This window comes from Carassius carassius, chromosome 9 (assembly GCF_963082965.1).
Source record: "Carassius carassius chromosome 9, fCarCar2.1, whole genome shotgun sequence".
Classification (NCBI taxonomy): Eukaryota; Metazoa; Chordata; class Actinopteri; order Cypriniformes; family Cyprinidae; genus Carassius; species Carassius carassius.
The window spans coordinates 14,502,175-14,529,183 of NC_081763.1; the positions used below are offsets into that span (position 1 = coordinate 14,502,175).

General features: G+C 37.6%; 1 protein-coding gene across 1 annotated transcript; it reads left to right on the forward strand.

Moving 5' to 3' along the window:
• The first annotated feature begins 6,069 nt into the window (after window positions 1-6,069).
• Window positions 6,070-26,049, forward strand: LOC132149034 (vesicular glutamate transporter 1-like). Its single transcript, XM_059557926.1, has 13 exons — window positions 6,070-6,216; window positions 13,158-13,410; window positions 15,140-15,258; window positions 20,636-20,750; window positions 20,907-20,994; window positions 21,184-21,270; window positions 21,942-22,084; window positions 22,236-22,385; window positions 22,858-22,990; window positions 23,519-23,629; window positions 24,475-24,602; window positions 24,693-24,762; window positions 24,887-26,049. The coding sequence occupies exons 1-13, from the start codon at window positions 6,155-6,157 to the stop codon at window positions 25,177-25,179; spliced, it is 1,752 nt and encodes a 583-aa protein (XP_059413909.1). The 5' UTR covers window positions 6,070-6,154; the 3' UTR covers window positions 25,180-26,049.
• Window positions 26,050-27,009: the final 960 nt, after the last annotated feature.

A 27,009-nucleotide genomic window follows, 5' to 3' on the forward strand; every position in this document is an offset into this window, starting at 1 on the left:
ATAAAATTAAATATAAAATAATATACTTTTTTGTGTGGTGCTATGATATAAAATCTTTCCACTTTTGATGTTATAAATATATATATATTTTTTACTTGTTTTGTTTTTGCATAAAACCAATACATTTTCTTACATATTGTAATTTAAACATTAAGTTTCCATCTGTCAGGAGCCTTAGCTAGAAAACAAGCTACAACTCAAAGAGCTTTTTGATATCTAACAATTGAAAATTAGCAATTAACTGGCCAAAATGTTCTTGTACAGGACTGGTTGTGTGTTTCACAATCACAAGAAGAACCTCTGTATGTTGTTAAATCTCATGTGAAATACAGTTTTTGGCAAAATTAGTTTTGAATCAGTGGGACTGTGATGCTGGAATTGTGTTCGTGGGGTGTAGTTGGGGTTGCCTTCTGTTCACTTTTAAATATTTGGCTTGATCTGTATGCAAACATTTATTATTTGTAAAATTAACAAGACTTTAAGCCACCATTTTAAAATACACACTTCTATGTTTGTCAGTCGCCTCATGAAGGTTGCCTGCTTGGAGCTTGGGCTATTGTGTGTCTCGCAATGATCAAAAGCATCAAGTCTTCTGCCAAGGTACAACATACATACAACATACACGTTTCTTTCTCTATTATGGTGAGGACTTTTCTTGTACATCCATTGTTTGTTACTGAGCTACTGCTATTTTCTATCCCCTAACCTTTTACATTTGTCATGTTTATCAAGCCATTTTCCTTACAATGTTAGTGTTTCACTATCTTTGTGAGGTACTGTGACATTTGGTCTCCACAGTGTATTAAAAATGGTTGCAAAACTTGTAAATGAATGGAATCAACAGATGTCTCTTAGTGAAATTAATACACAGAAAGTTCATCCATTGAATCATCTGTCTCTTCTTTTCTCCAGGTGATGTATTTCTCCTCAGTGTTTCCTTACACTGTGCTGATCTGTTTTCTCATCAGAGGGCTTATGTTGGATGGCACAATAGATGGCAACAAAAATATGTTTTATCCTAAGGTGACAGCAAGAGCTCATACTACTCCCATAAAGTGCAAATAAGAGGCACGTCAAATGCAGTATTTAAATGTGATTGTGTAATCAATTCTCTTTATTAGCTGGAGATTTGGGGAGGAAGTGCAGGTGTGGCGTCAGGCTGCTACACAGGTGTTCTTTTGCTCTGGGTCTGGGTTATGCTCAATGCTCAATGGTGGTTCGGTGTACCACCGGTTGTTGTTCCCAGGCCTCTCGGGCCACGTCGAGCAGTCCGCGGGGCTGTCGGCCGAAGAGCAGTTCGAAGGGGGTGAAGCCAGTGGAGGCCTGAGAGATTTCCTGAATGCCCAAGAGCACGTAGGGGAGCATCTGGTAGGGGGTACCCTGGTAGGGGGTACCCTGGTCAGTCAGGATCTGTGACGGGATGCCGACCCGGCTGAAGAGGAGGAAGGTCACCTGCTGAAACAGATCATAGTAGAGGTTAGGATGAGGGCGGGGTAACTCACCGTCCCTGGGACTGTCGGAGGCGAGCAGCACGGGACGTCGCGGTGCCTTCCTGCCGGGCTTCCTGGATGGGCGGTTTCCGGCCGGGCTGGCGGGCTGGGTGACGGTGACGAGTAGGCGGTCGAACCCTGGCCAGTCCCTTCCCAGAAGGACCAGTACGAGGAGGTCTCGGACAAGCCCAACGTCTATCGGCCAGGCGCCGACCGGTGCAGTTATGGTGACTCGCCGCGCAGGCACCTCCCTGGTGTCGCCGTGCACACAGGTTATGGGGAACTTGGTCTTGGCGTCGGCCCGCGGAGGTAATATGGAGGTCCTGACAAGGCTGACTGCACTGCCGGAGTCCAGAAGGGCGAGGAACCGCCGTCTGTTTAACTTTACTTCAGCCCGTGGTGCATTTTCGGTGTGCACGGCGCAGCCCGCCAGCCAAGGTCGTCCTGGGGAGCGGGGAGCTTCTGTGGGCATGGGCTCATCCTGTGGGCCGGGAACCGCCGGCCTGCTCACCGGACGCTGGGTGCCCTCTGGCATGCGGCACTCCTGGACCACCCTTCAAGGGAAATGGCGGCGCTCTCTCCCCTATCTCCTGGTATTGGGTGGCCTCCACCAGCTCTATGGCCTCAACAAGTTCATCTACATAGGCCAGGTTCCGCATCCCAGTGGCCTGACGTAGTGGGCGGGGAAGGGCACGTAAGAGGCGGTCGACCACGACGCGCTCCGCTACCTGGTGTACGGTGGGACCCCCAGCCAGCAACCAGTGTTGAGCCAGATGGGAGAGGCTAGCGGCTTGGCTGCCATGGGTTGAAGGTCCACTCGTTGAACAGTTGGGCAGCGCTGATCGGTGACAACCCCATTCGTCCCAGGATCTCCTTTCGTAGGTCCTCGTAGGAGGTGCTTAGCTCCGGGGGAAGCGCAAAGTGTGCACGCTGAGCCTCTCCCGTGAGCAGGGGTGCAATGATGCAGGCCCAATCTTCTTTGGGCCCACGCCTCCCTCGTAGCAACGGTCTCAAACATCTGAAGGTACATCGTCACGTCATCATGGGTGGTCATTCTGGGCAGCAGCTGGGTTGCTTGGACACGGGGGTCAGGTAGCGGAGTTCACGGGGATGTGGCTAGGCGGAGCGCGGCCAACTCTTGCTCGGTTTCTCCCTCCCGGGAGGCCATGTGTTCCATGATTTGTTGCTGGCGGATGCTCACCTCGGTGAGATGTTTAAGCAGCTCTTCCATCGTCGGGGGAGGAGCACCACCTAGGAAACCAGAGAAGACTTGTATGGTAGAGACCGTGAGGGAAAAACAAACAAACAAAGAATTCCAAACCAATTGACTCGTTGCAGGCGGTTAGGGGTAGGGTCGTCGGTGTCCACTTCACTGTGTTGCCCGCATTCTCCACCAGTGTGGCGGGGTGCAGTAGGACATGACACGAGAAGGAGGGTAAGTTCCCCGAAGGGTGGATTTTATTAAAGGAATCCGTGAGAAACTGGTGGTGCTGTGAGGTGGTCTGGGCGTTCGGTGCTCGGCGTCTTGTCTTGAGAGTGCTCTAGTGCAGTGTGGGTCCGTGCTCTCCTGAGGCGTTGGGGCTGGTGGTCACACGCTGCTTTCTAGAGCAGAGGGAAAAGACAATGTTAGCCGATTCTCGTGGAGACATCGCTCATCTCTGTGCCCGCTTGCGGGGTTTGTATTTGTGACGGCTGATGGCACGCAGGTGTGGCCGCTCAGCCCGTGATGAGTAGGCGCAGGTGTGTCTGCGCCGTTGCCAGGGTGACGCTGATGAGCGCTCGGGACATGTGTCACAATATATATTTGTAACATTATTAATATCTTTACTGTCACTTTAAATTTTATTTAATGCATCCTTGCTGAATAAAAGTATTAATTTCTTAAAAAAAAAAAAAAACTTACAAACCCCAGATTTTGAACCATAGCATAATTAGATTTACAATGCAATATAATTTTTTTACATTGTTTTTAACAATACATCTCATTATTCATTTTCATCACTTTTGTCCCCTCGGATGTATTTACATACAATAAATCCAGCTAATAGTTTTCCCTGTTACTAAAAATCATTTACTAATAAGTCCATTTTGGTCAACTTTGTTCTTCCTCATGCTGCTGAATTTGGGCCTCTCCCCCATGTTTGGTACCATACAGGGGATTCTTACCCCACTCATGGACAACTTCCGAGTGCTGGGGCACCACAAGACCATGTTGTATAAAAGTCACATAACTTGGCCATATGATTGTATAATTTGCAGTGTGTAGCTGTATCCTGGGCTTCTTCATTGGCCTGCTATTCACTCAGAGAAATGGCAACTATTTCGTGACCATGTTTGATGACTATTCTGCCACATTGCCACTGATCATCGTTGTTGTTTTTGAAACTGTCAGCGTGGCGTGGATTTACGGTGCTGATCGGTGAGATGAAATGTGAAATGATAGATTTCTATTATGATTATCCTGGAGTTAATAAGGTTTGTGAGATCGGCTGTTATAGTCTTTTTTTATCCTCATTGTATTTGCTGTTCTTCAGTTTCTTGGATGATGTGGAGGTGATGCTGCACTGGCACTCTCCAGTGGTTTATCGCTATTTGTGGAAGTATGTTGGTCTGCTTGGCATGCTGGGATTGCTGGCTGCTAGTCTTCTCCGCATGGTCTTTAAACGGCCCACTTACACAGCTTGGAACCACACCACGGTATTATACACTCTCAAATAAGATGGAATATTATTAACTTATTAACTATATATATATTAACTATATATATATATATATATAAAGAAATGGTGACTCTAAATACTTTTAAAGGGACAAAAAAATCTGTTGTAATTTACTCACCTTGTATGACTTTATTTATTTTGAAAAAGTTTTGTGTATTTTTACACATACACTACTGTTCAAAATTTTGGGTTTAAGGATTTTGAAAGAAGTCTCTCATACTCATTAAAACAGTCAATTTAAAAAAAACTAAAGTATTATTATTATTATTATTATAAACAAATAAATTACAAATATTATTAAAAAGTTATTTGGCACATTATTTATTTCATTAATATTTATTTCGTTTATATATATATATATATATATATATATATATATATATATATATATATATATATATATAAACAGACTGATCGACCTGTCTATATTTTTGTTGTTCGTGTAACCATACAAAAAAATATAGAAAGGTTGATTCAGTCTGATTTTATGTTATAATCATGAAAATAAGATTTTGACCTGAATAGGCTACCGGTTGGTTTAGATCAGGGATGGGGAACGTTGGTCCTGGAGAGCCTGTGTCCCTGCAGAGTTTAGCTCTAACCCTAATCAAACACACCTGAACAAGCTAATTAAGGTCTTCAGGATACAGGTAGGTTTTTATTTTTCAGGGTTGGAGCTAAACTCTGCAGGACAGTGGCCCTCCAGGATCAACGTTCCACATCCCTGGTTTAGATGTTTGTTTATATGAAATCTTGCGTTTTCTGGCAAACGTATTTCAATTGTGTAAGTTATTAATTACTATTAATGAATTGCCAAATTATCGGTATTATTTAAATCTGCATATAACTCTGTATTAAACACAAGGTGGCGATAGACTGCACATAAATGATCACACAGGGACCTCAAGCACCATCACATGATGCTGAGAAACTCTGGCCCAAACACAACTTTTATATACAGGTGACAAATTGTGATATTTACTGTAGCTAGATTATTGCGGGCTAGTAACATGATCAAGGTATATCTTTAAAAGTTTTTTATCTTTAAAAAGTATATATATATATATATATATATATATATATATATATATATATATATATATATATATATATATATACTCTCTCTCTCTCTCTCTCTCTCTCTCTCTCCTCACACACACACACACACACACACACACACAAACATATATATATACAGTACAGACCAAAAGTTTGGACACACCTTCTCATTCAAAGAGTTTTCTTTATTTTCATGACTATGAAGATTGTAGAGTCACACTGAAGGCATCAAGGGCTATTTGACCAAGAAGGAGAGTGATGGGGTGCTGCGCCAGATGACCTGGCCTCCACAGTCACCGGACCTGAACCCAATCGAGATGGTTTAGGGGTGAGCGGGACCGCAGACAGAAGGCAAAAGGGCCAACAAGTGCTAAGCATCTCTCGGGGAACTCCTTCAAGACTGTTGGAAGACTATTTCAGGTGACTACCTCTTGAAGCTCATCAAGAGAATGCCAAGAGTGTGCAAAGCAGTAATCAAAGCAAAAGGTGGCTACTTTGAAGAACCTAGAATATGACATATTTTCAGTTGTTTCACACTTTTTTGTTATGTATATAATTCCATATATAATTCCACATGTGTTAATTCATAGTTTTGATGCCTTCAGTGTGAATCTACAATTTTCATAGTCATGAAAATAAAGAAATCTCTTTGAATGAGAAGGTGTGTATATATATATTCAGGACCTCGGACAGACACAAAAAATGAAAGCCAGTTAGATGGATAACTGGTCCACAGATCCTGAGAGAAATCTGAGAGAAATCTGTGAGAGAAATCTGAGAGAGAGAGAGAGAGAGAGAGAAATCTGAGAGAGAGAGAGAGAGAGAGAGAGAGAGAGAGAGGCGCACGGGACAGGAGCACACCGGTCGGACTCTGAAGTCGCGAGGATGGAGATCCGTCCGGACCGTTTTAAGGCTCAGGCAGGAAAAACTTTGGGGAAAATACACAGGTAAGTATCTTACTATCCTGAAACCACTCGGTACTTTAAAAAGTTTACATTTAATTGTTTTATATTTCTATGTTGGTCTCTCCGTATTCATGTTTAAAGACGAAACAGCGTTTAAAATTGATTTTTGTCGATATCGTGGTATTGAGAAAACATCCGTAATTCAAAGGCGATGTCGATGACTTAATGACAGTGACCGGATCTGACAGCTCATTAGAAGACGTGCTGGTGAAACCGTATTATACAGTATCAAGTTTACTATATCAAAAAAGTGATTATATGCCCTTCTCTACTGGTGTATTAAGACGTCAGGTGCACACCCTTGTCGTGATTGAATCTCAGTCAAAGGTGTTCTTATATAATGCGTCCACTCTGTCCGATTGAGAAGATTGTCCAGATGGATCAGATTAGTTCGCGGCTAACCCGGTGCCACAGACATCCGACGCGTGGCATTGGTGGCTTGCTCTCTAGCCTATCTGTGCGCGTGAGCGAGTTCATTTTTCAAATGATCCTTTTTATTCCACCTGAGCATCAGGTAGGATAGTCCCGCGCATCACTGCACAGCTCGCGCGTCCCGACACACACACACACACACACACACACACACACACACACACACACACACATTCTGATTCCACGGGCTAGTTGTCAAAGCAGAGTTGACCAAATTTGATCTTAATACGCCTCGAGTACTAAACATAATACAAACGTCCCATACAAAAAAAATAACAAGTATTTTAATACTAGTAACAATAAACGTGTAAGAATGAATAATGAAGTAGGCTAGCCTAATTTATTTAATCAGCTGGACTGTATTATGTTTTAAAACTAATTAGAAAGGAAGGAAGTATTTTGTCATGACAGATTAAGAAGACAAATCTTGTTAATTCGATAGGATATATCTGTTTTAGGCGCAAATTCTGACAGGATGGACTGCCCAAAAGGTCAAAGTACATCCCTTTCGAATAAGTTTGTCTAATGCCAGCGAAAATGTTTGATAACCACTAACATCAGAGTCTTGTTTTTTATATATATATATATATATATATATATATATATATATATATATATATATATATATATATATATATATATATATATATATATATATATATATATATATATATATTTATAAATAAATACATTTTGTAGAGTATGTGCGATGTCCAGAGAGTCGTCAATGTTTAATGTCACTGACCGTGCGATTTTTCGCATACTTTTCCAATGGATTTTATGTAGAAACGAAACGTTTAAATCCAGTTCGAAAATAGCCCATGAGAAGCCTGTACACACCCACACACAGCTGTCGGCCCTACAAATCCCCGAGCGCCCCCTCCCCATCACTTCCTCGTCTCTCGCGAGCTCGCAGGATTAAGTGAAGGGCAGCACGCGCCGCGCGTTCTTTAGCGATGCCGCACGTGCGCCGTGGTGACCCTCTGGGACTGAATTTTAATAGAAGTTTTTGAATAAAATGTGGTTTTCTCCGCATATTAGAAATCTTAAATATGACCATCTGTGCCTTTTAAGTGTAGTGTGAAACTAAATGAATGGTATCTGTGGAAAAGTTTGCTGATTTGGATTCCTGCCTCTCATCTTTAGCTGTGAGACTCTGTATCCCTGATAATATTCTAGAGAAAGCATCAGCAGCTGATTAATCATTTAAAGCTCAGCAATGCGTCTCCTTCTCCTACTGTTTGCCTCACAGGCTAGCAAACACACGCTTCACACCTGCAGTTTTCCCTCTGCTCACCTCACTCTTCACATTCAGTCAGTCTGCACTGAGGGATAGTTGGTTTTAATTATAAGTAAATTATCTTAAAACACACTTTTCACTGTTTATTGACAATGACCAACATATGCCTCACAAAAGACACAGTCATTTTTCTTTAAAATAATTAATGTTTTATCCACCGACACTATTTTTCACACATAATAAATAGTTTGACAAAACTACGGCTTGCTGAGTTACAACTTGAGATTCATTCTGTGATTTATTGTAATAATTTTTGTTTAAAAATTATATGTACTTCAGTGATTTTTTTGAAAACCAAGTACACTAAGTTTAACTTGTTATTTTTGATGAGACTACTTTAAGACTATCATTTCAAAACACGTTTTATTATGAATTTTCATATTTTAAAACTGCTGATTTAAAGTACCAAATTATTAATTTAAGTATTAGTTTAGCTAAGTATGTTCTGAGTCGTTCTGATTCCAACAGAAACATTTTAGGTCTTAACTAAAAAGTAAATTAAAACTTGCATTTACAAACAGGATGTGGTCAGCTAATGGTGCTAAGGTAATGTTTCCTAGATGTGCCAGGCACTATTTTGCTCAGATTTTTATTCTTGCTTGTCATTCCTGTTTTACGTGTTGACTAGACTGCAAGAAAGATCTGAAAGCATGTGAAGGTCAGGCTGCTGGGATGTGTATAAGTTTGCATGAGTGTGTGTGTGTCAGGAGGGGGGCCGGGGTATCTCCCCAGGTGACACGGTCCCACTGAGACCCAATCTGTTCAATAGACACAGGGGAGGGTCAGAGGAGTTTGGCATAAAAACCACAGAACAACACTGATCGTACAACAGAAATGTGCAGGGGAGGGGGGAAAGAGATTTGTGGATGAGTTTTAATCTGTTACCTTTATACAATATCATCAGAATTACAATATCAACAGACCAAACAAAGTCACAGAGGCGAGTAAATTCAGAGCACCTATCTACAAGAAATGGCTGAAGAATAGTGAGCTAAGATGATAAAAGGCAGAACAGAACAGAGATGAAGTGATGGTCAGAGAGAGGGGGGTTGGAGAGAGAAGTGTAGGATTATGTAATTTTTTTGCTGTTGTGCCTTTATCCTCTTACAGCAAGATTAAATGGGAAAGAGTACATGTGTGTCAATGTATGTTTGACCAAGACCTTTGGTGTCAGCAGAAATCTACATGTCTCACCTCAAAACTCAAATTCAAATTTGCAACAGTAATGAACCATGGAACATGATCTTTCACAATATGAGATGCAGCATGATTTGCAATTCTGGATTGTCTTTTCTTTTATATATATATATATATCTCTGTGATGGTCACATGGTGTAATACATGGTCATCATTAATAATCATAATGCTGTCCTTCAACATGCAAATATTGTAAAACTATCTTGGCTTTTCATTGTTGAAAATTGTGTTTATTTTGAAAAGTGAATATGCTGCACAAAAGATAATAAAAGATACCAAAACTTACAATTATTTTTTAAAATGATTAAATATATAAAATAAACAATTTAATTTATTTTAATAAATTTTTTAATAAAATATTTGTATAATTATTATATTTAATAATGAGTAATTATTGTAATAATTGTAATTGTAGGCTATTTAATAAAATGTTACGATATTACTTAAAACATTTTAAAAAAAGTAATAAATAAATAAATAAATAAAAGGTTGTATAGTAGTTGTTATGTGTAGTATGAATGTAATCCGGATATACTACATTCATTATGTTGTAATTGTCATGTGACCCAATAGCATCAGTACGTATAGCGTCTCCTCGCTGCCATTCACAACTCCACTGAAAGCACACATAGTCTTAAACAGTAGGTCATCTGGATACTCCTCACCTACTGTTTTATCAATACTGTGAATTTAGACGTACTGTGCAAATCTTTTCATCTACTATTTGTGTCTAGTAGGAGAGCAGTCGTAGTCTGACGCAGCCCATATATCCATAAATCATTAGGTGAAAAATACCCGGATGATATGCTGTTTTTGTTAAAGGTCACTTTGAGGCCATGAGAGAGTAGTCATTGTACTTAGTTTTTGTTAATATTTTGAATATAGTTTAATCTTTATATTTTCTGTTTTCACATTAATTTATAGTTGAAGTTTTAGTTTTGTTGTGTGTATTTGTAATTATCATAAATATTAATAGTATATTTTTTTGGGAAAAAAAATGTCAATGTATTTTTTACAAATTTGTTTATTTGTTTTAATTGATTTAGTTTATTTTAGTCCTGCAATTTTAACTAAACAAAATTGAGAAATGTTCCATTGGAAAATCAATATTTTAATATTTTTACATTTTGTATTTTATCTCAAGTAAAATAAATAAATAGGTATATTTTAGTTTTAGTCAAAAAATAACCATAGAACATTCTTTATTAACGAAAAAATAAGTGGCATGCTGATTAAGAGTAAGAGATGTGTGTGTATTTGGGAATTGTACGACTAAGCATGTTGGCCTTGATACTGTCATTTGATGAATCTACAATATGCATATGAGATCAATAAATACAATTATCCATTTGCTGAAATAGTGCTGTTATAACGAGTATGCAGATGTGTTTGTATCTGATCCAACTTTGGTACATGTGTGAGATATTTATAATATGCTGACACAGAAGTAGATGCTATTGGACAGGAATCTGTCAGCGTGTCTTTTGCGTGTCTCAATATAAAGTGTTTGTCCGGGCAAGGTCCTCATACCACCCTCTTCTGTTGTACACCTGTCTCTAATTAGAGAGCCTAAACACACACACACACACACACAGACATTTACAGGTCAGCAGGTGCGTCATGAATCATGGAACAAGATGCAGAAGTGCATGATCTGTAATCCTGGGTTATTTTGTTTTTGTTTTTGCAATGTTCACATGGTTTAAAGAGGTAAAATACACTGTAAAATAAATATTAATTACAGCCAACAGTCATTCTCATTAGTAGGTAGCATATGTGCTGCTGTTGGCAGCAATCTGTTTTTAACTAGCTTTAACCTTAATTATACATCTTCCTGAGTGAATGTGTGTGAGTTATATTGCACTTCTCTCCTCTCTTTCTCTATTTCATTTTTTTCTATTTGTCATTTTTTTAAATTATATTTTTCTCTGGAAGTCTTTCATTTCTGTAATCCTGATCTGAGGGTGGGGCCACAGATTATCAGTGGATAAGAGATGGAATGAAGAAAGTGAAGGGGAGGGACATACATGAGTCATGGGAGGCAGAGGTTTTAGTCATAATTGAAATATATTGCTCTTTTTTAATGTCCATGAGACATCTTTTTAGTTTCTGTACAACACATCATTGCTGCAGAATTAATGTGCTCCTCAACATACGAGCACACATGCTATCATCATTTCTCTTCACTTGTGTCTGATTGTGTGTGTTTGAGGTTGAGGGGATTATAAGCGATCTGTTTTTGTAGGAACAGTGACAGAATGAGAAAAATAAAGAGAAAGAAGTATAGAGGGAGTGTATATAATATATATATATATATATATATATATATATATATATATATATATATATATATATATATATATGTGTGTGTATGAGGTTTGTGGAGCTCAGAATTTTTAATATATATATATATATATGAAAGTGAAACTGAAAAAAATGAAAGTTACTTTCACTCTCTCTCTTTTTATGCAATATATTACATTTTAAGTTTGTACTGATTTGATAATAAATACAGTAAAATCAGTATTATTGCAAAATATTATAATTTAAAATAACATTTTCATATGTAACTTATTCCTGTGAAGTAAAGCTGTCATATAACTTTATCTGAAACTATGCAACATTAATAGAAATAATTTGACTTTTTATCAATTAATTGCATTCTTGTTGAATAAAAGTATTATTTTAATTTTTTTAAATCTTACTGATCTCAAACTTTTGAATGGTAGTTGCACACACACACACACACACACACACACACACACACACACACAAAGGTCAGATTTAATGGTAAGCATTAGATAAGCTCTGCGTCCATTTTGTCTGCACATTAAAATCATATACTTATTGCAAGCTTCAGAGCATATGTCTGTGAAAGTGTTTGCTTTTGTGCTTCTATGTAGGCATGTTTTATTGGCTGTAAACGTTGCAGACAGGTTGCATACCCAGATGGTCTCTCTTTAGGTCTCTGCTGGACTCGTGTACTCATGTACTGCTATCCAGTGAGACTCCTCAGTCTTGTACCATGTCCCCTCTCCCTCTGTGTCTTCCCTCTGCATCCCACCTGTTTTAGGTGTGTTTTGTGATGTAGTTTTACGACCTAAAAGGGTTCCCTGTATGTGACTTCATATCCTAGCTTCATGCATGTTAAGTGTAGGTGATCTGGCTCATTAAATATTTGAATATACAAACGTTAAGCATACGGTGCATAAACACCTAAACTGGCGGCAACATTTTTGGTATCAGTAATTTTCAGTGGGAGGTGTAGGGGGTAGTGCTCAGGACTGGTAACAGAAATTAACCTGGTTTGACCCCACAAGGAGCAAGACATAAACTAGTACCATTGTGTCCTTGAATAAGACACTTAACCTCAGATTAATCCAGGACTGTCCTCATAGTATGTGGCCTAAAACTTGCTCTGGATTAAAGTATTTTTGACCTTTTGACCCTCTAGGGCTTTTCTCACCAGAAATAGTTAACAATGGATCATTCTGAACCCTGAGTTAAGGGTGTTCATTTTCATAATCTGACCTTTCACATCGTACATTCCTAAACACTGGGTTAATGTTCTTACTTGCATATTTGTGGTGTCCTACAACACAATATTTTGTGACCTGTACATTGTCTTCTTCACTCCAATTTATGTGGTTTTCTTCAAAATTTGACAATTTACCCTTCAAATGCTGAAACAACTGTTTTTACAATGCGCTGTGTTTCTTTAATATCCAATGTCCAGCATGTCAGTATGAGGGATGTGACTAGATGTCTGTTGCTGAGCTTCTAGCCGTAACATTTCCCACTCTACAGGATGGTCATTGCAATATGGAGGTTACACGGCAAAAGCAGCTCTAAGCCTGCTTTAGAATTGGTATAAAAAGCAGTGCTAACTGCTAAACGTTCCACGAAACCAAGTGTTTATTACATGAATTGAGAAAATCTTTACACACTGTTATGTTCTTCACGTGTACGTTATACTTTCTGTGTTCACATCCAGACTCCTCGAGAAACGGCAGCAGAATGGCGAGACCATCGAGCTGTCAGCGGAGGGTCGTCCGGAGCTGGTGGAGGAGAAGGAGCTTCCCATCGTGGACTGCACATGCTTCGGGTTGCCTCGTCGTTACATCATCGCCATCCTGTCAGGCCTGGGCTTCTGCATCTCATTCGGCATCCGCTGTAACCTGGGTGTGGCCATTGTCAGCATGGTCAACGACCACACGGTGTACTACGGAAAGAAACCTGTCATAGTGGTCAGTGTCACTGCTGAATTTGAACTTATTTAATTAAAAGTGCATCCAGTAAAAAAAAAAATTAAAATGAATGGACAGGAGTCAGAAAAGTTATTTGGAAACAGAACAAAGAAATAGTTGTTTGGACATTTTTAGGTTTATTATTGGCCTTTTTAAAATTTAAGATACAAACGATATTCATTAAGCATGGATAAATACGTAAAGTGTAACAATTCAAATTACTCCAGGTTTGGTTTGTATCACAGTTTTGTCATCGTTTTGGTACAGTTAGGAATGTGTTATGTTTAGGGGAAAAAAATAATATACTGTCAAAAAAAATTAAAATAAGAACAATCAATCTAACGACAAGCCACAGCACAAAGAAATATAAAAGAGCAGATATACAAATAAAATAAACACCGCATAAAAGTAGCTCTTTCTAGCTCAAGCAAATCCACAAACTAATAAAAGGATTTATTATTTTTTATAAGGTCGTCTGTTGACTGCTGTATATATAACCCCTTCAATATAGTAGTTGTTACCTCAGGGGATGAGGGGAATCATCAAGAAGAAAAAAAACCACCTCCTTTGGGCCACTTAAAGCACTGAAAATAACATTGCATATTTGACTGTATAAATTAAAAATGAATCCTTATCAAAGTTACAAAAGCTATTCAATCAAGAGCAGTTAATGATTTCTTGTCTTTTGTTGATTGATTAACATTAAAAGTTTTAAGACAATGCACGGATCCAGGGTATCTGTACGTTCAACCGACTCTGTCTGCTAGGAAACTCACCAAGACAGGAAAGTTGACATCAATGTTTTTTTTTGCTTTTTTTTTTTTTTTTTTTTTGAGAATTTGTCCATTCAAGCACAAGTCTTGAAAGAGAGTTCAATCTTGCATGCTCTCTGAGACGCAGGTTTGACGTTTCGGATAATTGCGCACACAAATCTTCTCACTGCGTGCGTGAGTTCTCATTCGCATCTTCTGGCTCAGGTGAGGCTTAAATGAGTTTAGTTTTAAACAGAGATAGCATCGTGTGCTGTTCATGCCTCATCTGTGCATGTGTGCTATCAACACCCGGGTGATGACGGCATAAATGACTGGTCATATTCGAGCATATGGCCCTCGCATTGAACAAGTTTACAAGGTGACTGGATTGTCTACACATAAATATATGCAAATTAACTTTTTTTGTTAATATATTATTTTTAATAAATATAAATGTATTATTATACAAATTTTAATAAATGTATTTTATGATCTGTTATTGTTGTTGTTGTTATTAGCCTACTTTATCTTAGTTTTATATTTACTGATTTGATTTTACTACTTTATTGATTATTTCTCTCCTTTCTCCCATTCCTGCTCTGCTTTATTTTTTTTTTTTTTGCAAATGTAACTTGACAGAAAAAAGCAGTGCACTTTGACTGAAGTATTCTCATATTTGTCACACTGCGCTACTGTGTTGGAGCACGGAGTGAGGAACGAGGAGACATGGAGAATACTTCAAACGAAACAGACTTTAATAAACATCCAAAGAAACCAGGAACACAAACATAGCGAGGAAGATGACATTCAATATCAGATGCAGAACTAAGAACAGGGAACACTTTAAATACACATGACAAGACGAGGGGATGATGAGAAACACCTGGGAGAAATAAACATAAATGTACTTGTGCTAACAGAATACTGTCAAATATAAGTTGGATGCAAAGAGTATGACTCTGTCTTCTCCCTCCCAGGAGGCTCAGTTCACATGGGACCCCGAGACAGTAGGGATGATACATGGCTCATTCTTCTGGGGTTACATCGTCACACAAATCCCCGGGGGATTCATATGCCAAAGGTTTGCCGCAAACCGGTAAGGTGATCAGCGAATTGATTTTTTGTTCTTTTCCTCAAGAGTTTTATGAATGAAAATGTGTTATTTAAGTGGGAGGAGTCTGACTGAGTCAAATGTCCAGTTATGTAAATGTGTATCTTTTGCACTGGCTGTTGTTCCATTGTGGCAGCTCACCCCATATATGATTACAATCCCAATTCCAGAAAAGTTAGGACATTTTGTAAAAATGCAATAAAATCTTTAACATTAATTTACTTGACAAAAGTACAAAGAAAATATTTCCAAAGTTTTCACTGACCAACTTAACTTGTATTTTGTAAATATAAACAAATTTTGTTTTTGATGGCTGCAACACAATCCAAAAAAGTTGTGACAGAGTCTAAATAAAAGTGAAAAGGATAAAGAATATCCAAATTAAACTGTTTTGAAATATACTGAACAAAATTATGAACGCAGCACTTTTGTTTTTGCCGCCATTTTTTCATGAGCTGACCTCAAAGATCTAAGACTTTTTTTTTGAGCACTTCTCCTTTGCCGAGGTAATCCATCCACCTCACAGGTGTGGCATATCAAGATGCTGATTAGAAGCATTATTATTGCACAGGTCTGCCTTAGGCTGGCCACAATAAAATGCTACTCTAAAATGTGCAGTTTTATCACACAGCACATCGCCACAGATGTCGCAAGATTAGAAGGAGCATGCAATTGGCATGCTGACTGCAGGAATGTCCACCAGAGCTGTTGCCCATGAATTGAATGTTCATTTCTCTACCATAAGGCGTCTCCAAAAGCATTTCTGAGAATTTGGCAGTACATCCAACCGGCCTCACAACCACAAACCATGTGTAACCACACCAGCCCAGGACCTCCACATCCAGCATCTTCACCTCCAAGATCATCTGTGACCAGCCACCTGGACAACTGCTGCAAAAAACTGTTTGCATACCCAAAGAATTTCTGCACAAATGGTCAGAAACCATCACAGGGAAGCTCACCTGCATGCTCGTCATCTTCATTGGGGTCTCGACCTGACTGGAGTTCGTCATCGTAACTTGAGTGGGCAAATGCTCATATTCGATGGCGTCTGGCACTTTGTAGAGGTGTTCTGATCAATCCCAGTTGGACATGTCAACCATTGAGCATGTTTGGGATGCTATGGATCGGCGTATACGACAGCGTGTTCCAGTTCCTGCCAACATCCAGCAACTTCACACAGCCATTGAAGAGGAGTGGACCAACATTCCACAGGCCACAATCAACAACCTGATCAACTCTATGCAAATTAGATGTGTTCACTGTGTGTAGCAAATGGTGGTCACAACACATACTGACTGGTTTTCGGAGCCCCCGTACCCCCCAATACAGTAATACTGCACATTTTAGAGTGGCCTTTTATTGCGGCCATGTCTAATCAGCATCTTGATATGCCATACCTGCTACTATACATAATATTATGAAAAGATTAATTTACCATTTTACCACTTTTAGCCCTTAGATGGCATAAGAAACTGTCATGCTGTGGTGTTAAATATAGCCACATGGGCTCAGGAAAACTACTGTCACTTAACAGTCTGCCGCTGCATCAATTAATGTGACCTGAATCTCTGTTACTGTATAGGAGAAAATTATACATTAATTATATGCAGTGATGCCGCAGGGTTCTCTGGTCCAGAGCTCATCTCAGATAGTCAAAAAGACAGTGGAAACTTCTTTCTGGAAAAAATGGATATTGAGTTCTCAGTCCCAAAGACCAAAGGGTCCATCCAGACTTTCATTAGCAACAGATGCAAAAGCAAAAGGTGGGATTTACTAAAACAAACTTGATGGGAAAATTTGCGCACCTACACACAAACTCTGACACATGCGTGCTGACTTTTTTTAACTGAAGAGATAAAAGTAATGAAGTAAACAACGATTTTAAACTCTGTTTTCATGTCAATATACACATTTACATTATTCCACTCTCATTAATGGAGATAAGCACTGGAATTACACAAAGTCATTACGTAGAAGTTAAAACAAATTTATGCAAATCTGTTTGTAGAGGATGTGCTTGAACACTTTTACTGTGGCATGCTATGTTTTAATGACAGCGAGGAGTGCTATGTGCACAATAATTCATCTTTAAATGCAACTGCAGATCTCAAGTTATGAGAAAATATTTTTAGTGAGGGCAATGATCAATGATGCGCACTTACTTTGATATTATGGCAGACACTGCTGGATTCAGTGGTCGAACGGTCCATTGTCCAGTTTGAATAGGTCCAGTGATAATAGCTTACAGTACAACTTCCGCTGCACAGAAGTGATGTCATATGAAGGCATTTCCACAAGATTATGAAAAATACCATTGTATTTGAAGGATACAACTTGAAGAAATTGGTAAGATTGGCACATCGTTCCAAAAATTTTTTAATTCTTTAAAACAATTTAGGCAAGGCAAGGCAAGGCAAGTTTATTTATATAGCACATTTCGTACACGGTGGTAATTCAAAGTGCTTAACATAAAAGAAAGTAAAATAATCATGAAGAAAAAATAATAACAAAAATAAAAACGAGCAATTTTAAAATTTTTTAAAAAGAATTTAAAACAGTTAAAAATAGAATATGATTTTGCATAAAATACAGTTAATACGTAAAATACAGTGCAATCAGTTCAGACATTGCACAGTGCTCATTCAACAAATGCACAGCTAAACAGGTGAGTTTTGAGTCTAGATTTAAATTTGACTAGTGTTTTAGGACATCTGATCTCTTCTGGAAGCTGATTACAACTGTGGGCGGCATAGTAACTAAAGGCGAACTCCCATTGTTATGTGTGAACCCTTGGTATTTCTAACTGACTCGATCCTAATGATCTGAGTGCTCTGTTAGGTTTATATTCAGTGAACATATCTGCAATATATTTCAGTCCTAGGTCATTGAGTGATTTATATACGATTAAAAGTACTTTAAAATCAATCCTAAATGTAACTGGAAGCCAGTGTAAGGACCTGAGGACTGGTGTGATATGCTCAGATTTTCTGGTTCTAGTCAGAATCCCGGCAGCAGCGTTCTGGATGAGCTGCAGCTGTCTAATGGTCTTCTTGAGGAGCCCATTAAAATAGTCCACCCTGCTGGTGATGAAGGCATGATCAAGTTTCTTCAAGTCTTGGCTGGAAACAAAACATCTAATTCTTGCAATGTTTTTTAAATGATGGTATGCTGATTTAGTTACTGCTTTGACATGACTACTGAAACTAAGGTCTGTCTCCAGAATCACACCAAGATTCCTGACTTGATTTTTAGTTGTTTGACCCCTAGAGTCAAGGTATGCATTCACCTTGAAAACTTCATCTTTGTTTCCAAATGCAATGACTTACGTTTTTTCCTTGTTTAACTGAAGAAAGTTCTGGCACATCCAACTATTAATTTCATCAATGCATTGGCAGAGGGAGTCAATGGGGCTGTAGTCATTTGGAGATAAGGCTAGGTAAATTTGGGTATCATCAGCATATCTGTAATAGGCAATTTGGTTCTTTCTCATTATTTGACTTAGTGGGAGCATATACAGGCCAAACAAGAGCAGTGCAAGAATTGAGCCTTGTGGGACTCCGCATGTCATGGACGTCCACTTAGACTTATGCTCTCCTATACTCACATAATAACCTCTCCCTTCTAAGTATGACCTGAACCATTTGAGTAGCATCCCAGAAAGCCCGACCCAGTTTTCAAGTCTCTGTAGTAGTATGTTATGATCGACAGTGTCAAATACAGCACTGAGATCTAGCAATACCAGCACAGATATTTTGCCAGAGTCAGAATTTAAGGGAATATCATTTATTATCTTAATGAGTGCTGTCTCTGTGCTGTGATGCGGTCGAAAACCCAATTGAAAATTGTCCAGGTATCCATTTGAGTTTAAGTATTTGTTCAGCTGATTAAAAACTACTTTTTCTATAATTTTGCCTATAAAAGGAAGATTAGATATTGGTCTATAATTGCTCAAAATGGTGTTATCAAGATTGCTCTTTTTTAGGCTTAACAACTGCAGTTTTCAGGGATGTCCCAGAAAGAAGTGAGGCATTCACCACTTCTAAAAGATCTGCTTCTAAACAATTAAGCACACTTTTGAAAAAAGATGCAGTAAGTGTGTCAAGATAGCAGGTTGACGATTTTAGGTGCTGCACTATTTCTTCTAAAATTTTGCTATCAATTGCTTCAAAAGTAGACATAGTATCTTTTTGATATTGTAGCCAAATCTGTCTGACCTCTCCATTGCAATTTAAATACTATTTGGCCAGTGGAAAAGAATGAGCTCAACTATATTCTAGAATATTTAGGATCTGAGAACTATTTTCATATATTCATTCTAAAACATAACAAGGATAGAACATATTGGATGATTTTTTAGCAATTAAGATTGTGTACATACAGTATGTCACAAATAACATTTATAGTCCGTACCACATATTGCCTAAATGTCTTGTACCTTTGACGGTGTTAAACATGGTGTCACGTGTAATACACATGTAAATGATATGCAGATGAGGTTATGCATAGTAAATTATGGAGCTGAAAGCTCCATATATGGTGGTTTCGGGGAGGAGTCGGGGTGAAGATGCACATACACACAATCTTCCCCTGACTGGGATTTATACAGGGATTTTTACGTTTGGTTTTATAAATCTGAAATCTTTTGTGTGTATGCAAAATATAGCTTTTGTGCCTACGTACACTTTTAGGATGTAATATACAAAGAGTTTTATGAGACCCCAGATTTGTCTCCAGTTGAAAGTGAGTGACCCATCATGAAAAGGAGAATCAGACAATGATGATCACAGACTGCTGAGCATCTGAAGTCTTGTATCAAGAAAAACTTTAACAATTAGTATCCTCAATTCCCAAACAATTAAACATTGTAATTAAAAAAAGGTTTGTTGTGACACAATGTTAAATGTGCATCTATCCCAACTTGTTTGGAGTTTGTTGTAGCCATCAAAATCAAAATAATTTTATATTTACAAAATAAATGTCAGTAAAAGTTGGCCAGTGAAAATGTTGGAATTTTTTTTCTTTGTAAAGGTTGAAGAGAATGAACAAATAACATATTCTTGTTTTTATGATATTTCACAAAATGTCCAAACCTTTCCGGTTTTGAGGTTGTAAAAAAATTACATGATTATACTAATAACTTATAAAATTATATAATGACAGTGTGTGTTCAGCAAAAGCCAAAAGTACAACATTTCTGATCCTGGTGTACTTTAAGGTTTGCTTATATACAGAGATAATAAACCTGATGAATATTCAGTGAACTGAAAAAGACTGCCAGCCCCAGTTGCTGAGATATTAGCATGGTATTTGATTGGGATTTGGCCTCAGTTGACTGTACTGCGTGTGTGTTTGGTCTTAGGGTGTTTGGCTTTGCCATTGTGGCCACATCAACACTGAATATGCTGATCCCAGCAGCAGCAAGAGTTCACTATGGGTGTGTTATCATGGTCAGGGTTTGCCAGGGTCTTGTGGAGGTATGCCATCTGTGTGCATGCGTGGATTTGTGTGGATCTGAAGTACTCTGAAATATTAATGGTTTAATATTTATTCATCCAAATGCATAGCATCGCAATCTTTTGTTACCATTATGGTTGCATACACATTAAATCAGTTTATTTCTCTACTGGAAGGGCGTGTCATATCCTGCATGTCACGGCATCTGGGCCAAATGGGCTCCGCCTCTTGAAAGAAGTCGATTGGCAACAACAGCGTTCTGTGGTGAGATGTCTGTCAATCATTTGAATCCATAAATTATATACACCTGCTGATATAATCAATAGAAATGAGTTTTAGTCATTAATGAATGAACTTGAATCAGTTTTTGATTTTGTTAAATGCTGAAATTAATGATAATGTTAGTGGATAGCACTAATAAGAGGAAGCATACTAAGAAACTGTATGTTATAGGTTCATATGCTGGAGCTGTTGTTGCAATGCCTTTGGCTGGAGTCTTAGTCCAATACACTGGATGGTCCTCAGTGTTTTATGTGTATGGTAAGTAGCATATACATACAGCATGTTATTTTAATTCTATAATACTTAATATACTATTTAATATAAACTTTTGTTTGTCTAATAAACCAAGTAAAACCAAACATTTTAATACACAATATATAATATAAACTATCACTCAAAGGTTGAGGGTCAGTAAGATTTTTATTTATTTTTCTAATATGTTTAATCAGAAAGGATGAATAAAATTAGTCAAATATGACAGTAAAGACATTTATAATGATACAAAACATTTATATTTAACTTTTATATTGCTCTTTATATTCATCAAAGAATCCTGAAAGAAATATCACAGATTCCACAAAAATATCAAGTAGCACAACCTTTTGCAACACTGATGATAATAAGAAATGTTTCATCAAATCATCATATCAGAATGATTTCTAAAGGATCATGTGACACTGAAGACTGGAGGAATGAGGCGGAAAATTCAGCTTTTAATAAACTAGATTTTAAAACATATTTATAAAAGAAAAGTTATTTTAATTTGTAATAATATTTCACAATATTATTGATTTTACTGTTTTTTTATCAAATAAATGCAGCCCTGGGGAGCTTGGTGAAACTTACACTTTAGAGTATATATATATAGAATGCATAATTGTCATTATATAAAATAAAATAATTCTTCTCATCCTTTTCTCTTTTCACAGGGACTGTTGGGATATTCTGGTATCTTTTCTGGATTTTAGTTTCCTATGAGAGTCCAGCTGCTCATCCAACCATCTCACCAGAAGAGAGGAAGTACATTGAGGATGCCATCGGGGAAACCACTGGCCTGGTCAACCCTCTGCAGGTACAGGCATTATTTTTCTCTCTGAATCACTCTTCCACACATTTTCCCTCTCTCTGTCACACACACACACTAAATCTTCTATCATTTCACAATTGCTACATGCTGCAATGTTCTGGATATGTTTGACCTCTGCTTTTTTGCTACCCTGCAGAAATTTAACACTCCCTGGCGGCACTTCTTTACCTCCATGCCCGTGTATGCCATCATTGTGGCCAACTTTTGCAGAAGTTGGACATTCTACTTGCTCCTTATCAGCCAGCCCGCTTACTTCGAGGAGGTGTTTGGCTTTGAAATCAGCAAGGTGAAACACACACACTTAAATTAGCGAAGTGTTCATGATGCTCTACAACAGTGCTTCTTAACTGGCAGGTCACAACACAAAAATAAATCATAGGTCTGTTATGACAGGTTGCAGACAGCAGGAAAAAGCAATGCTAAATATAAACAATAAAATTCCAATGCATATATTTAAGAAAACAACCTAGACTACGGTAAATATCAGTTGAAATCAGAATAAACATGTTTTTTGTGTTTTGTGCTGTGAATTACTGGTTGCAAAGAATATTACACATTTATAAACTAAAACTGTTGAATGGCTGCTGTGTCATGCTAATAAAAGTGTATAATAATAATAATGATTATAAAAAACAGTGAGGTGTTAAGTAAAATTTATCCTAAAACAAACCAGTTGAGAAACACAGTATGCACTGTTTAGTATTGTGCAGCTGGCTGAAGATATTTTTTTATTTCTTATTGTTCCTTCTGTCGCTCAGGTGGGGATGGTGTCAGCACTTCCTCATTTAGTGATGACCATCATTGTGCCAATTGGAGGACAACTTGCCGACTACCTGAGAACACATAATTTAATGACCACAACCAATGTCCGAAAACTCATGAACTGTGGAGGTAAGATGTAGATAAGATAAAATATATATTAATTTTACCCAAAAATAAAAGAAATCTGTCTTTATTTACTCACCCTTAAGGTTTATTTATTTATTTATTTTTTACTTTTAGCACTATAATAGGAATGATATGAGCCTTAATATGATATGAGATTAATAAATACCCATAATATAATAAATATAAAAGCCAGCACACAAAGCGTTTTAATTAACATAGGGTGTGCAGAGGCAGAAACTGCATATATCTGTTTGATGCCAGTCCAATTACAGTATCTACCTATTTTTGCTCTGTCTGGTCCTGCAATGGCAGCTGGGGCATTAACCACCGATGCGTCAATGCATGACACACTCACTCTCTCTCTCACAATCATCTGCACACACAACATACAAACACACATAACACAGATACAGATGCACCAGAGCATGCAGGAAATTGGTGACATCGGTATATTCAGACACAGGTACACCATGACCCACAGTAAACCTTGTATGTTTTATCCAAGACACTGTACTGTTGTGTGTGTTTTAGGGTTTGGAATGGAAGCCACTCTACTCTTGGTTGTTGGTTTCTCACATACCAAAGGAATAGCCATTTCCTTCCTTGTGCTGGCTGTTGGCTTCAGTGGATTTGCAATTTCAGGTTAGTAAAAGAAAAGAACACACTAAAGAATTCACTTAGCTTTTGAGTACACTACCATTCAAAAGTTTGGGGTCATGTTTTTAGTGTCTTATGCTTTCCAAGGCTGCATTTATGTGATCAAAAATACAGTTAAAACAGTAATCTTCTGAAATATGATTACAATTTAAAATAACTGTTTTCAAGTGTATTTTCAGCATCAGTACTCCAGTCTTCAGATCCTTCAGAAATCATTCTAACATGCTGATTTGCTGCTCCAGAAACATTTCTTCTTATCATCGATGTTGAAAACTGTTGTACTGCTTAATATTTTTGTGGAAACCATAATACTTTTTACCCCAGAATTCTTTGATGAATAGAGAGCTCAAAAGAACAGCATTTATTTTAAACAGAAATCTTTTGTAAGATGATAATTCTCTTTACTTCCGTTCCTGATTTAATGCATCTTTGCAGGAGAAAAGTATTAATTTCTTTCAAAAAATAAATCTTAATGACCCCAAACTTTTCAACAGTACTGTACCGTATATCACTCGCTGCATCCTTTGAGGCCAAAAATTATCCTTAGTTACTCAGATACCTTTTCTATGGAAGCATATTCGTGCCTTTTTTATAAAAAAGAGATAAATGTAGGATAAGGATTATAATAAAATATAAAAAGTGACATTGTGAGATATGAAGTAACATTGTTAGACATAAAGACACAAATACAAATAAATAAAATCTCAGTGAGAGATATAATTTCGCAACTATCAGGAATAAAGTTGCAATTGTAAGATATGCATTTGCAATTTTAGAGACATGTTAAGATGCATGACAAATATATTCCTCTTACATTCTTTCTCTTTCAGGGTTTAATGTGAATCATCTTGATATTGCTCCACGTTATGCCAGTATCCTGATGGGAATCTCCAATGGAGTGGGAACTTTGTCAGGAATGGTATGTCCTATCATAGTTGGAGCCATGACCAAACATAAGGTACATACTAATATCACTCAAACTTCACATGCCAAATAATTGATTTCTGTTGTTAAATGGTTTTATTTACTTACTTAATTTTTTTTTTAGACACGTGAAGAGTGGCAATATGTCTTCCTCATTGCAGCACTGGTGCATTATGGGGGTGTGATCTTTTATGGTATGTTATATTATGTTCAGCTAATCATGCATGTTTAAATCTCTTTTTATTTCACAGATAATGAAGATTCTAAATTATTTTTGTCATTTCTCTCCTGAAACGCTGGTTTTGAATATGTTCTCAGGGATCTTTGCATCAGGTGAGAAGCAGCCATGGGCGGATGCTGAGAATACCAGTGAGGAGAAGTGTGGCATTCTGGGAGAGGACGAACTGGCCAATGAAACAGAAGAGCTGTACAGGACTGGTGGACAGTATGGGGCTATAAACAATCCCCATGCTGGTGGTCCGAACGGAGGAGGTGCTGGGGCAGGATGGGTATCAGATTGGGATAAAACAGAAGAATATGTTCAACCAGTTGAGACAAATAGTTATTTACATGCCAGAGAGGGAGAGAGAAAGAGAGCTCACATACAGTAGTGGGAAGAAACAGAGTTGATATTTAAGAGTTACAGGAATAAAGATCCATGCAGAGTGAATAAATCGACACAGTGAGTGAGCGAATGTGTGAATAAACAAACGAGTGTCCAAACTGATGATAAACTGATAATGTGATGATTGTTCTATAAACCTACACACAGAAGATGTGAGTCATTTGTGTGTCAGATTGAGAATACATTGTGAATTATATGTTCAGTATTATAGGCTTCCTGCCAAAATCACTGTAATGCACTTAAAATGACACAGTGATGTTAGACATGTTTATGGTTGTGGTGTACGAGTATACAGTATATGAGCTTTTGTGTGTGTGTGTGTGCTCATGGTGAGTGTGTGTGTAAGTTTCCGTACTGTGCTCAGTTCCTTTTGTTTTATCCAGTGCTTTAAATGGTTTAAAAGGGTTCAAGCAAATCTGTGGATGTGTAGATATTCATTCGATTATAAGTTTGTGCACTTATATCCTTATATCCGATATCCTTAAAGGGACAGTCACAGAAAAAGAAAATGTTGTCATTATTTTCTCTTTATGTGGTTTCTAAGTTTGTTTATATATGTGTGTGTGTGTGTGTGTGTGTGTGTGTGTGTGTGTGTGTGTGTGTGTGTGTGTGTATGTGTGTGTGTTAAATATTTTAATATATTTTAGAAATTAGGTTTAATACATTTTGGGCTAAACTAGTCCTTTAAATATGACTGAATGTGTGTGCGAGTTTAAACCACCCAGATCTTCATCATTGGGTGAGTGCGAAAGTGTGTTTTCATCCTTTGGTGTACTATATTACTCAGATATACACATTTTCACAAGCTTACACACAGTACATGCACACATATTCAATAAATCTGTGGATAAATCTGTTTTATGCACGTTGAAGTTTTACTGATATTACTACCAGGTAAATTTATAGTCATTTACACAGTGTATTTACATTTATGCATTTGAAGATGCTTTTATCCAAAACTATATATGGGAATTGAACCCATGACTTTGGCATTGCTGATGCCACACTCTGCTGTTTGAGCTACAGGAAGTCCAAATATACAGACACACATAAACACAGAAATAAACAAAATCCCAGGTGAAATAGAAGGAGGAAGTGCCGACATTCTGAGACTCTAGATCAGTGTGGGAAGTTGATAAATTGTAATCTCAGTTTATGCAGATTTCTTCTCATCGTGTGCATCCATTTAGAGGCCATTTAGTCAGAGTGAAGGAAGAATTTAGGGAACCAATCAGTCTGATTCTGCCCCATAATTTGATGTTATTCTGCTTAATGTGTTTTTTATTTTTTTTTATTTTTTGCACTTCTTTCCTGAACATTTAATTTGTTTCTTTCTTATTTTGTTTTCCTAAATGTAACTTGACTTGTCAGCACAATATAAACAAAACAACTAAAAATGATTCCCTTTGGAGAAAAAATAAATATAATAATAGAAATAATAATAACATAATAACAATAATAAAAAGGTGTACAAATTGTATATGTGAAAAATCCCTGTGTACAATAAAACGAATTCAGTGTATTAAGTGTCTAGCATTTATTATTTGCGATAATAACTGATCAAACGGGCACAAGAAACTGTTTGAGACAGCAGACGTGTGGTAGGCGATGTGTTAGTATGAATCTGCATTACAATACAAGCCAAAATCCATTTTTTTCCAGCATCACTCTGATTACTTGCCCACGTGCGTCATTTTTTTCTGTTTATACCTTTATTCATCTCTCTATTCTGCCCTCTCTAATGCTCCTCTCCACCCACAGAGGGCATCTGCTGTCTTCTAATCTTTGCGTAAAATCACCAAGATAATCCCTCTAT

Coding starts and splice junctions, on each gene's coding strand:
- LOC132149034 (XM_059557926.1), top strand. CDS start 6,155: ATGGAGATCCGTCCGGACCGTTTTAAGGCTCAGGCAGGAAAAACTTTG. Junction 15,259..20,635: donor CAAAGGTTTGCCGCAAACCG/GTAAGGTGATCA, acceptor GTTTGGTCTTAG/GGTGTTTGGCTTTGCCATTG. Junction 20,751..20,906: donor TTTGCCAGGGTCTTGTGGAG/GTATGCCATCTG, acceptor CTCTACTGGAAG/GGCGTGTCATATCCTGCATG.